The 13,389-nt window shown below is 52.8% G+C and overlaps 2 protein-coding genes across 2 annotated transcripts; both read right to left on the bottom strand.

The window, feature by feature from the left end:
• Positions 1-443: 443 nt before the first annotated feature.
• On the bottom strand, positions 444-7,731 carry EMH_0006650 (phosphatidylinositol-4-phosphate 5-kinase, putative; the record flags this gene model as incomplete). The annotated part of the gene is made up of 23 exons (XM_038022501.1): positions 444-481; positions 616-665; positions 808-949; positions 1,084-1,127; positions 1,480-1,543; positions 1,750-1,879; positions 2,007-2,073; positions 2,192-2,318; positions 2,428-2,578; positions 2,721-2,812; positions 2,929-3,055; positions 3,151-3,367; positions 3,469-3,538; positions 3,770-3,837; positions 3,957-4,000; positions 4,137-4,237; positions 4,431-4,898; positions 5,031-5,100; positions 5,322-5,731; positions 5,921-6,576; positions 6,762-6,856; positions 7,125-7,260; positions 7,667-7,731. 23 exons carry the CDS (start codon positions 7,729-7,731, stop codon positions 444-446), a joined length of 3,432 nt encoding a protein of 1,143 aa, XP_037878355.1.
• A 2,847-nt stretch (positions 7,732-10,578) lies between these two features.
• Positions 10,579-13,063, bottom strand: EMH_0006640 (splicing factor protein, putative; the record flags this gene model as incomplete). The annotated part of the gene is made up of 2 exons (XM_038022500.1): positions 10,579-10,977; positions 11,150-13,063. The coding sequence occupies 2 exons, from the start codon at positions 13,061-13,063 to the stop codon at positions 10,579-10,581; spliced, it is 2,313 nt and encodes a 770-aa protein (XP_037878354.1).
• Positions 13,064-13,389: the final 326 nt, after the last annotated feature.

Genomic DNA, 13,389 nt, shown 5'->3' with positions numbered 1-13,389 from the left:
TAGTTTCCTACTAATGGAATTATGTTGTGCTTTCCCAGGTCATCACGAGGTGGGCAGAATTTGGTAAACAAACAAGCAGGTGTGTCATGTGTACTACAGTGCCGCGCTGCAGCGTTGCAGCCAAGACTGAGATCGCAGCGAGCGGGTAACTGCTCGTATTTTAATAATACATGCAGGTGCTGTGCAAGCATAGAGCGGCCAGAAGCAAATGTTCACAAATGTTTTTATTTCCGTCACAAGTTCAAGTCTAAAATTATCTCAGTTGGCAAGCACACTGGCAGGGAATCTTAAGACTCAGTCATGGGGGCTGAGCGCTGCTTCAACATTATCCCTTTTCCCGTCTCTAGACCGAGGGACCCACGAGCAGCAGGTCCTGCTTCATGCACTGAACGCGCATTTGGCATGTCATCAACAAAACGTCGGATAAACAAAATTGGATCAAATCAAACAGTGTGTTTGGCGATGAAGTCAACAAAACGCTCTGCAGCATACAACACAAGACCAGCAGCAAATCCACCCTATAAAGATGCTAGTTGTCATATTGCACTGTTAGGGTTTAGGGTTTAGGGTCTATCAACTAGGGTCACCCGAGCGACGCGTGCAACGAGAGCTTACGGGCGTAAAGGGAAGGGTTGACACAGGAAGCTCCTGCAGTGCTTCCCGTCCTGCACCGCACAGCATTCCAGACGGACAAGCTCGAAATGCAATTCTGCTTTCTGGGTATACACTATGAACAAGATAACGTATCATGAGATTCACTACCACGAAGACGAAAAGCATTGGATGGCGGGGACAGAAAGGACGCACTGCAGAACACGAGCAACATGCTCAATCTTCTTCTTGGCCGTCCAGTGGGTTAAAATGTCGATAATTCCAACGTAATACAACTTGGTGCGGTCAGTGCTCTGCATGCCACCGAGGTCTCTGCTCCAGAAAGGGCGTTCAATGTCTGTACGCGAAGGGCAAAGGCGAGGAAAAGCGGAAACCACAAATGGTCATGGCAGCCGTCGCATGCAGCCCCATTATTCTCACTTTCTCAAACTAGCCCTGACGAACAAGTGCAACAACTGGGAGTGCACTTACCACAGTCTCCAAGTCCTATCATTGACGAAACAGAGCTCGGTGCCCTAAAAAGCAACAACAGGGATACGACAATGACCTTAATTGATGATAGGACGAAAAGCATTCACCACAAGTCCAAAGAACTGCCATACAGTGAAAACATATAATACTGAGTCAACAGAGTCGTTACACAAAAGCTTAACCAAGTGACCCTCTATGTCTCTTCTGGTGTCTGCTCCTTCAATCAAGTGCCTGTCTCTCTAGATGCTCGCGAGCACCCGCGCTGCAGTGAAAGTGAGAGACGGCAAACATAGCATATAACGGTGAACACGACGGAGAGAGACCCAGAGAGATACCCCTGCGGCGGTGTATAGTGTTAGTCCTACACCTTCATGGGCCATGAGAGTGACAACTCACATCGAGTGTGACGCGCGAACCTCATCGTCGATCTGCAGTATACCGTCCTGACAGATGTTGGTGTCTGAGCAAGACAAGAACACACACCCTACACCCATCGGCTAGTGACAAAACCTTACACCTATGCATGCACACAATCCTATCAAACATTTCTTCTCGTCAGGGTATGTCTGGATGAAGTGTATTCCTACGAAAAGCTTGAGTGAAAGGCGAAAACAAAAACAAAATATTATAGCTCCCCCACACCACACCAACCAGCTACCTGCGCACCTTGTGAACAACTGGCATACGATATTCCCAGCAGCAACGAGTAGTCCATGATCCCATGGTCCCTAAGGAATGCCGCGTCAACAGATAGTTGTTCAACGAACATCTGCTTCCGCTCTTCTCCGATTTCTATCTGAACGCAGAGACGCAAACAAACGACAAACGCTTTAAAAAGCAAGTGCAAATGCAGCCCATCTGGGAATGCATGCAGCGAGGGGTCGAAGCTACAGTGTGTCAAGTTTCGCTCCTAAGAATCCAACACAACGGCCGCTTGCCATTTCTCCCTCGCGTGTCATATCATTGTCTTTCCTCGCCACTGTGGGATCGCTGAAACCGCAACACAGCACAGCAGAACGAGAGAGCCACGCCTGTCTCTGTGTTCTGTGAGTTAACAGTTGTGGATACAGCTGCCACTTTTGGCTCTACAGAGAACAGTGAAGCCCACCTAAGGAGTTCAGGCGGCAGCGAGCGGCCTTGGGTGGATCCCTTAAGATCATAGCGACGATGAATTTCCACTGGCGTGTGAAAGAAGTTCTCCATGACCATGAAGTACGTTTTACGTCTCCATGTCTCTGCGTGCATAAATCATCAACCAGAGAAAAGATTCTGTTGTTTTGTAAAATAACGTACAGTCACACTGCACCTTAAGCATACGCTTTACACTTTCCCAAAGGCGCTCACGGTTGCGGCCCAGAATCTTTCCGGATTTGTCCTTGAGACGAAGCGCGTGAAGTCCGCAAAGCCGTGTGAGCAACGTGTTGGTGCATGTCGACACATGCTTGTAGTAGTCGAACAAAATGGATCGCATAAAGAAAGCTGTCTCCTTTGACACCTAAAGCACCAACGGAGAATCGCATTTTCTACTCTCAGAACGTACTGCCATGTCGCTGGTGACGATGCGATTGCTCTTGCACGTTTCATTGGGGTGAAGAACACAATCAGGTGCGCGGAGCTTCACAATACACAGTTCTTACCGTCTTGATCATAAACCTCCCGTCGGTTGTGTAGTAAAAGAGAGAGCCACTTTTGCCTTCCGAAACCAGTTCAGAAAGAGAGGACAAATTCCCTGAAAACGACAAAAGAGAACATCAACAGTGGCTTCGTCAGCATTTCCATTCAGTTCAACTTGTTCATACGTTAGTGTTTCTCCTTGCAGTGAACAGCTGCAGATAATACACCAACCTAAAATTAAATTGCCAAGCAGCTGATCCGGGCCGACAGATCGAATGTAGCCGAGCGAGTCGATTCCAAAAATAGCGCGGAGCCGGCGAAACACCATCGGAGCGTAGTCAATGAAGCGGACTGCGCACTGCAGCAAACATAAACAAAGTCAAACACCATCATTTATACCGATTCCTGCGGGTGGAATTAGTAACTGGGGTTCAGTTTCTTTGCTTCGCTTACCAAGGAGGGCTTTCGCCGTTTCTGGTCTAGCATGCCGGTCTTCGGCAACACCGAGAACTTTTCCTTCATCAGGAAATCGTACGGCTCAACAGCTCTGTGTGGTTCGCTCATAGCTCGGGCCCCAGCCAATCGGATGCCAACCATGATGTTAATCACCATATTCCATGACTCGTGACCGAAGTGAACCACAAACCCCTTTGTGTCTTTTCCGCCAGATCTGCACGCAGAATCAAGCGACGGCAAAGTGCACGCATGCAGTTTGCGACACTTGTCACAAATAAAGAACCACAAATGCACTACAATCTCAAAACAGCTCACTTCGCGGGTCCCGCGGCGTTGGCCTGTTGTCGATGTGCATGCTCTACTGACGTGCGTCGCCATTGGGTAGCTGCAAGTCGGCACATGCAAGCAGCCACCCAACATGAAAGGACTTCCGAAAGAAACCCGCCCCATGATTCAACAAAAGTTAATGGGATACAGGAAGGTCTAATATATTTCTTTTAACCCCTCAGTCTACGGATAATCTGTGAACAGAGGCAGGATTAGCGCAACATGTGCCGCCTGCACTACAGGCTCGAGAACGTGTAAGACCGGCATGCGCGAGTTCAGTGCTGCATACTTCGGCGTTGATAGACTTTCGCGCGATTCATATACATTCGCCGGCAACCAGGAGCTATACGACGGCGGCTGCAAGCATCAAACACACAAAGCACATTTCAGCTGTAAGAACTTCCTCTTAGGGATTTTCCTTTACACTAAGGTCGAGACTACACTCAAGGTACGCCGAAGTGCGGTGAATGCTATACCTTTCGCTGCCGCCAACTGCCGCTTCACTCGGAGTCGTGACCTTCTGCAAATTCACCAATCGCAACGCATGCATGAAGCGCGCGGAGTGAAACCCAGGCGTGCAGACAGATAACACTCGTCAGCACATAAACCAACCCAGCGTGCAGCGTCTTAGCTAATGCCTCCAAAGTGGAACGCACGTGTTCGTCGATGTCTTCCAGCACCGAGTCCTTCAAAGGAAAAATAGTGGTGTTTGAAGGCCTCACGTGTTGCACAGTGGCATTTTCTTGGGCGCAGCTTGCTGAATCGAATACACCCACAAGCAAAGCGGCCAACAAGCCCCTTAGGCAAGGAGGAGGAGGCCCCACGCCAGCAGCAGCCACAGGGAGTCCTGGTCACCTAGCCGCAAACCGTCTGCCGCCGATGAATAAACAAGAAGTAGCAACAACGACCTAGCCTGGGCAAGTGCCCAGCAGGTGATTAACGTGGCTCACCTATGTCCGGGACAGGAGAGCTGTCGTGTTCACAAACCATGAAGGAGACCTTATGTCGCCTCGGCCCGTCATGCAGCTGAGATGAGGCCCAGTTTGAGGTCGAGTCGCTTGTCCCTTCTGAACTTGGTTTCCGTCCGGACTCCCCTGTCAGTTTCGGGAGAAGTACAGACTTCCGCATGCGACTTGGCATCTCCCGTTGAATACCAGAGGCCCCGCCTCGAGTGAAATCGTGCTGAAGGACATCGAAGTTGTCTTTGCTGCTCATCTCAACCATCAATTGATCCGCTATGTGCATCGGTAGAAACGTCGCCATGCTGCTCTCCTCTAAGATGCGGTTCAGCTGTTGCTCCGCTTGTTGCAGTGCAGCAAACGCCGCAGCAGCAGCAGCCGTTGCTGCTGTTGCTGCCTGCTCTGTCCCTTCTACAGTTTCCGCAACAGGCTGCAGCCCTTCTACACCCGGCTCTCCACCTGCACACAGCACAAGCCAACCCCTCAGCATCATCGAAACCCAAGCAATTCTCCTGTAAGTCACAAGTCAACGGAGCTGCAAAACCAACTGTCTCGCCTAAGCTGACAATAGCACGGCTCAGATATTCTGACCTTCTGGCTGCGATCTTCGAGGCGATTCATTTGTTGTGGATTCTCCCGTGTCTCCACACCCGCCAAAAGACTGCGCGACAGAAGCAGGCAACGAACACTGAGACAACTGAAGAAACCATCCATGAATCCAACAAATTCACGTGCGACAAAGGAATCGAACGAGTTCAATGCACAACGCATCAAAGGTTTACGCAGCCGACCGAAAATGAGATGGTTTGGATCGGTAACACTTCTCAGATCACCTCCACAGGAAGCAGCAAAACGAAAGGTCAGCCTGGGTGGGCCACTCACTTCACGCTTGACGGGGTCACCGCGTACAGGACTGCTGCACAGCCGGCCGTATGGTCCCTCAGAGTGCTGCGGTGCTGACGACTCGTCTTCACAGGGGTTTACCCCCAAGGGCTTCGGCGAGGCGTCGGTGGCCTTTGCTGCAAGGGCTATTTTGACTGCCTCTACGTCGCGCTCCACAGCTCGGAGACTCTCCGCCAGCTGCTTCAGCTGATCGCGTTGCTGCTGCTGCAGCTTCCGCTGCTGCATTTCTGCCTGAGCCTCCGCCTGTCGCACTCGACGCAGAAGCTCCGCTCGCACAGCAGCGCCGGCCTCTGGGGACCCTAAGGGGCCCCCCAATGCGCACGAAACAGTCGTGCAATCCACAGAGAAGAGGCTATTCTTCTTCTCCGATTTCGTCGTGACAGAAGCCTCTGCACAGCGGTCGAGACGTCACACATCGGCAACAAGAAAATGGGTCTTCCCCTCTACCGCAGCTCAACCTCCTTTACAGGCTAGAAATATGCTAACAGAGCCACCAACGTTGCGTCAAGAGAAAAGCGGTGTATAGCGTGCACAATGCCACTTTTGAGCATGAACGCTAAGCCCGTGAGTACACGTACCGGACTGGGAAGAAGAGGCAGGCGCGTTGTTGTTTGCGACCCCCAGAAGACATAAGAAGCGGGGACTCGTGTTCACCGCCCTTTTGAAGTCTTTCAACATCATCCGCCTCGACCCGTCTGGCATTTCGGATGCAAGGGGCAGAAACGTCATTGCGATCTCCTCGTCAGAGGCCATATTGCTGTCCCCCCCAAGCAGAGCCCGGCGGGAAGCTTGGAGGCACTTAACCAAATCAAGGAACTCGTCCAGCCCCAAACTGTCTGCGTAGATGACGCTGCGGAACTGTTCAAACCAATGCGTGCTCCGAGGCACGCGTAGAGTCTGTTTCGATGCCAGTCCCTGCTCCAAGCCACAGGATTTGCCGCTCGTGTTGCTGGAGGGATCCTTCACCTTTGAAGAGTTCGTCTGACACTCCGGTTCAGCAGCACCATCTTCTGCTGCAGCCGTACCCGAAGCGCCACAGCACTCCTCCTCATCTCCGTCTTGAACAGCTGAAAGGACCGAGGCGGGAGGACTGCCGCAAGCCAGACGACACTGTCCACTGGAGGCGGCAAGAGAGGTCTGGCGATGCGGGGAAGCTGCAATCGTTTCGTCTGAACCTGAAGTGCTCACCGACTGCAAACGGTAATCTTCCAAGCATTTACCCGTACCCGTATACCTGCGCACAGCCGACACAAACACTAAAATATTATCACTATGAGCTCTGCAAGCTGTGGCATCACTGCAACACAGGTCAAACGGCGAAAAGGAGGGAGCCGTTGGGCTCAGCTAACAGAAAAACTCCAACATATACAAAGGCGCGCAAAAGCATTCGAGGGGAGAGGAGGATCGAGTGAGACGGACGTGGGATTGAGGATTCGGAATGAGAGATCAAGCTTCTGGTCGTCTGTTCCACGCATCATGATGCCCAGTGCGGTGGCGAACTCTGTAAAGCTCAGCTGATGCAGAACCACACAAAGAGTATCGACAGAAGCATTCACACTAGACAGGAGAGCAAAGCAAAAGACAGTTGCAGCGCGTGCTCTGTTGGTGCTAACCCAACGAATAATTCCCCAGCACATATTGGCGTATGACGCATCACTGGCACATGAATTTTCTTAGCTCGTCGTTTGATAGCAACGTTCGCTTATAGAAGCTAGTTGAGAGTATATGGAGGCGATGACATGCGTGCAGTGTGGGTGGCGGGGTGTTGTGTTGTCGACTGACCTCTCTATCTTTGTTCTGATCAAAAGCTCTAAACATCCGCTCAGCTATCATCGTGTCATCAAGCATCCCCAACACTCCCAAGGTGTCGCAAAACCGTGAAAATAGCAGACGGCCATTGGGCGCGTATTTGCGAAACCTGCAGCGCCACAGGCAGTGGATATCAGACGAGCACAGCGAGACGGAATACAATGGGCGTCACCCCCCACGTAAAGCTTCTGGAGAGGGTCTTTACATTGTAGGCACAAAATACAAGGACAGTGAACTCGTCTGAAACCAAGCAAGGAAACGAAAAACGCCAGCGGCAGTGTGCCGCCAGGCAGAAGACAGCAACTGCGGTGGCAAAGTACAGATAAAGTGACAAGAATAAGCATAGGGAGGTTGTGATGATTGAGACACACGACCCAGCCATTTTAAGCCTATCTTCGTCTAGACGTAACGAGGAGTGTACTGGCTTAGCAAACGTTGCATAGATCTAAAGTGTAATCCTCCGATACATGCAAAATCAGCATATACGTGGGCAGCAGGTGCTCCTCTGCACGTACCTGTCATACAGTCCCTGTATCTCCTTGAGTGTAAGCAACGTGTTCCGCTGGATTTCATCAGCCATGTCGGCTGGAACCCGGGATGGGAGCCTCCCATCCTCCACGACGTTCCCTCCACAGCACTTGCCAAGCAGCGACATTGGGGGGGCCTCTCGTGAGTCACGAGAGGATAGGGAGAAAAACCCAGGAAAAGGAGGAACCCCCAGGAGACACAGAGCTATTGGGCCTCAAGTAATGAAGCGAACGGGATGAACTACGGACACTGCAGTGCCGAAGCCCGTCGCACAGCCGCAGTCCGTTTACTGCCTTGGGCAGGCGCATCCTCAGGGGAGAAACTCATGCAAAATGCGAGAGCAAAAAAGGAGGAATGGAACGCGCGAAGGTGTAGGCAAGATAACAGCGAGAGTTGCAAACAAGAAAACTGCCTCCGGGGATGGAGGAGTAGCGACCAGGTCGGTTGCTTCCCCCTTTTCTCGTCTTACAGGCAGCAGCTGCTCACGGCAAGCTGCAACAGAGATCACTGAAATATCCGGCGCCGCTAGCCAGCCACAGAGTAGTCTTTGTCCGTCGTGCAGAAACTCCAGCCCTTGGGATCTCCACACGCACTTGAAGAAAAACTTTGGGCCGACAACCTGAGGTCCCGCTGTGCTGTCTCGAGGCCTTTAAACAATTGTGGGCTTAGAAGAAAGCCCCACTCTATTTCGAGCTCGTTGTTAAACGCAAGCTGTGTAGAACCGTTCAAAGTGAGTTTTCGTTGAGGCTAACGGAGGAGGGCTTCCAGGCGCAGAGGGATCGTAACACATGGCAAAGAGATGCGGTAAGAAATACTACGCAGTTGTTCTGCAACAAATGCGGATACAAAAGGAAATCCAAGGCGATTTCCTCGAGAACGGCTTTAGCACATGTCCAGTGGGTCGGCAGCTCCGCTCACCCGCCCCCGGTAGTTTTCTGGGGGAAAAGAGGCTGTTGAAAGCTTCGCCTAAATATAAAAAAGCTAGCAAGACCTCAGAAGAAGAGGAGAATTCCACGGCCTCTGTCTGCCTCTGTGGGCAATGAGTCGCATGCCCACAACAAAGGCCCCGACCGCTGAGTCTTTACGCCTCTTGAATTGCCTCTTCTGTATCCAAGAAGCTGTTTTAGAAAAATAAATCAATTGCCACTATTTTGTACTCAATGAACTAGCTAGTATGACGCTTTTTAAAAGATCCGCCGCAACAGACACTGCGCAAGCGGCACTCGCTCCTGTGCTCACGCAGTCCGAAGAAAGCGAGTTATGCTGAACCGCGTCACTCATGGGAAGTCCTCCCAAGGGAATTTTTTTGACTCATTGAAATAAACTCAACCTGAAACGAATGCAGATGCAAACACCGCAACACTCGATGATCCTCACCTATGTTCACCCGCACCCCGACGCAGAACATGGCAGAGAACGAGAATGCGGAAGCTTTAATCGTTGCAACAAAAATAGTGAATCAAGAAAAACATCGAAATTGTCACCCTCTAAACAATCGAGGTAGCATCATGCCGAGATTGTCTTCAGCCTTCTGCTCTTCGTTACGACACCACGCGTTGAGCTGTGCAGACAAGCATAATTGGGACGGGGATGGGTATTTTGTTCATTTTCCCCTTGCATCCGAAGGCTCATTGTATGCTATAGGTTCGGCTAATCTGAATTTGTCCTCTCTGAAGGATTTTGGCAAAACTTAACCACCAGAGCCTCGCAAGACCGTGGCGCGGCAGCTTGGAGGGGCATGCAACGGTCGTGCAATTTCATTGGTTTCCCCACGAATCGCACCCATCCATTTAACATTTAGAACTCACGAATACAGGCAAAGATCTACAGCTGAACCCATCCCCCTACACCAGTCCCCCTACCTACTTAGCTATACTGCCTTGGGCGAGCTCCACAACCTTCCGGAACGAATCATCACGCTAGTCTAGTTTACTTATGTATATAGTTCTCCTTTGGCCCAACAGTTACGCTTGATGACTTTCCAAGCAAATGCTGAACAAGAACTGGAGGCACGCCTGCACCCCTTAGCTTATTTCTTGCGCGTTCGATGCCGCAACGCTTTAGTTCACGACATTGACAATGCCCCTCCGTACTCCCTGCACTCATTTAACCTGTGCATTTCAAGACATTCGGGTGTCGTGCAAATCGGGTGGATAGACGACGCTACTGTTATCTCCGCTCGGTCTACGCCCACGAGTGCAGTGCATCTATGTTGTACCAGTAAGCGCGTGCACTGCTGCGGATGCACTACCAAATATATCTATTTCTGTATCTATATCTGTATGATTGTATACATATGTCTATGGATATGCTGAGCCTGTAGACTGTCCCCTATTCATGTTTAACTTGTACGCGACGAGCGTGCAGCCCAGGGTAGAGTTCGTTTTCCCATCGGTTATCGGGCGCTTTTAGTGTTCCATGCTAGTTTTAAAAGTGTAAGTTCGAGTATATTAAGCGAAGATCCACAAAATCAGGTAACAGGACTAGAAGTGAGCTGAAGAATTGCACCTAAATGCACCTAGCACACCTAGCAGCACAGCGGACAGAGGCAACCTCCTGAACCCGCAGGTTTGTGGACGTGAGCATCAATCCGTTCACCGACAGGCAGTCTGACATAAATAAAAGCGTTGAATAGAGCCCCGACTCGCCCTGTTCTGTTCTGATCTGCCGGTTCTCCTGTGCCCCTGTGCCCTGCTGCTTGGCTCGCGCCAACGCGCCTTCTTCAAAAGGCGTAACGCCGAGTGCGAACACGAATTCAAACATTCCGCGAACAGCCACCCACCCTGTGCGTATATACACCGGGAAAAGCGCTGCTGGAAGGAGTAAAGTAAATGCGCTAGCTGCAGAGTCACTGTCCTCCGCCACCCCCACCATCCCAGCCCCTCCTCACAGGGAGTCGTCACGAGTTACTGCCGCTGTTGCTGCTTGTGTTGGTGTTTGTGCTGTTACTGCTGCACACAGCGTTGATCATAGCATCGGTGGCGAACTCGGCGTGGATTTGCCGGCCCCCGAAGAACCTTCCATTGAGGGCGTTTTGGGCGGCTAAGGCCACGGAGGGCGCCGTGAACTTTACAAAGACTCTTCCCTCCTCATCCTTCTCGCTCAGCGAAACCTGAACAACGGACCCGTGTTTCCCGCACTCCTCCTTCACGTCGTCCCGGATGTCTTCGAAGTAATACTCGTCATCCGCTGCACTGGGGTTGAACATGCCCCGCAACACCAAATTGGACGTCATCACCCCAGGCGCCAGACCCCCGACGCCCACACGTGGACCGCTCGAGCTCCGCAGGAACTGTTGCTGAACGCAAACCCACAGTAGCAGCAGTAACAGCAGCGAACACAAGACAATGATGATTCACATCAGGGAGTCGTACGCCATAACACGGCAATTTGAACAGCGCAAGCAAACACCCAATGCAAGGATATACCAATGATAAGCAAGTTAAGAAGCCTATTGGTGTATTGCTTACTTTGTCTGTTGACGGGGACGCTTGCGGAGGAGGCTGCTGCTGCTGCTGCTGCGCCTCGCTGGTGGGCGAGGCAGCAGGGCGAGTCCCGCTGGTCGAAGCAAGAGCAGCGGTGGATCTATCCATGAGTTTCTGCATAAGCGCCTGTTTACGAGAAGGGTCGTGAATGTATCCAATGTCATCATCATCGAGCCCTCCCTCGTCATCGTTATCCTGCGCCTGTGCCTGTCCTTCCTGTGCTTGTTGCGGTTGCTGCTGCCGCATGAGACTAGCTGCCTTCTCAGCTAGCTGCTTCGCTAGCTGGGCTTCATAGGAGACTTGAGTAGCAGCAACGACGTGTGGAGGAATGCCCGGGCCCCCCAACAATCCCGGGGCTGCTTGGGGAGCCGCTATGGCCCCCGGAGGCGCTGCCGGTGATCCCTCTGGGAGGGAGCCCGAAAGGCGCACCCCATCTGCTGCGTAACCTACTCTGAGTTCCTGTCCATCAATTTTGAATTTATGCATTTGCTGCATCGCATCGTGGGCGTCGCCTGTGGCGGAGAACATGATGAAGGCGAAGCCGACGCCCTCTCCCGTGTTCGGATCAATGGGGAGAATGATCTCCTGAATGGCTCCAAACGGAGAGAATAAGGAATGCAGGTCATCCTTGGTCAAACTTGCTAGGTTGCCAACCAACCCCCCAACGTAAACTCTCATCGGTATTTGCAACGAAGCCGCGTCCGGCGCTGGAGTGATGGGGCACTTGGCGGCTCTTGCAGCTCTGTTCTTCTCCGCCATGGAGGCCTGCACGCGAAGCGGCTGCCCTTTGAACGAGATGCCATTGAGGGCCATCGCCTTGATGACCGCCTCTTGGGTGTAAAACTCGACGTAAGCGACGCCCTTGGAGACCCCAGACCGTTGGTCTCTGATCTGCTGGATGTCGCGGATCTTCCCCGCGTTTGCGGAGAAGAATTCATAAATGTGCCGCTCATCTGCTTTAAGCGACAGGTTCAGCACGAGCACTGTAAGGTCGTCGCGCCGAGCCTCCTCCACCTCCTTGCGGCGGAGCTCTTCCTCCCGTTGGCGTCGCAACAGCTCATCGCGGGGCCCCAGACGCGTCGCTGTGCTCCCCACGGTAGATGTATTCTCCCCGCTGGCCCCTGAAGCAGAAGGACCCCCACTGCTTCCCCCCGCCGGGCCGTTCCCACCTCTTCTCACCGGGGACGGCGACCGCCCCACATCGCGTCGCGGTCTGTCACGGCTGCGGCTCCGCCGCCCCGCCGGGGGCCACCACTCTCTGTCTCTGTCTCTGTCTCTGCGGCGGAAGTCACCTCGGTGTCGGCCAAAGTCGTCTCCGAACCGCCGAAAGGGTCCCCCAGGACCCCGCGAACGGAACTCGCGTCCTCGGGGGCCTCGAGGCCAAGGGCCGTCACGCCAGCCCCCGTTGCGACGAGGAGACGGAGAACGACGGACCTCTCTGTACACCTCAGGGCTTCCACCACGACCTCCCCACCCCCTTCTGCCGTCCGGACTCGGACCACGGGGGCCCCTGCGGCCTTCCGTACTATCGCCCCGGTGCCCCCCACCTCTCCTGCCATCTGTATTGTCCCTTCCACGCGATGTGCGACGGGCACTCGAGCTCTCTACTCGTCCTTTCCTTCCTTCAGGGCTCTCTTCAGCCCGAGGGCCTCCCCTCCTAGACGAGGGGCTGCCGTCATCCCCTCTGCGAGGATTGTCTTCGCTCCTCTCCCGCCCTTCGTGGCGGTTCTCTCTTTCTGGGTGTCCCTCGGAGTCTGAAGTGCGTCTGGGTCTCTCGTCTGCTGCCTTCGATCTCAGGGCGCCGTTGCTCACTGGGGAGGCCTCTGCAGATGCTTTTTCGCCTTCCTTCTCCGTCTTCTCCATCAGATTCAAGACGGTGTCGAAGTCCAAATCCCCCATTTCCACCACCTGTCAGTGCGTGGGATCCAAGAAAGAGAGCGCAGCATGCAAGGCCCCCCCTACAATTAGGGAAGAAAGGAGGCCTATCCAGGGGAGCAGATCGTCCCCCCACAGAACCAATAGACTCAAGGAGAGACGCCTCAAGAACAGGAGGCACAACCAACTGTGGCTATTCGAGTATAAAGGATCTTGTGAGCTCCGCGATACAACAGAAACAATAACAACACCTTCACAGAATTGTACGCGAGGATCGGTATACCGCGTTAATTACGTTCCCGCATTAACGAGGTCCACCTATTTCTTCGCCAGGTCTCCCACGGGCGGGC

This window comes from Eimeria mitis, genomic scaffold (assembly GCF_000499745.2).
Source record: "Eimeria mitis Houghton genomic scaffold, Emh_scaff280, whole genome shotgun sequence".
Classification (NCBI taxonomy): Eukaryota; Apicomplexa; class Conoidasida; order Eucoccidiorida; family Eimeriidae; genus Eimeria; species Eimeria mitis.
This window is presented reverse-complemented; position numbering and strand designations above follow the sequence as displayed.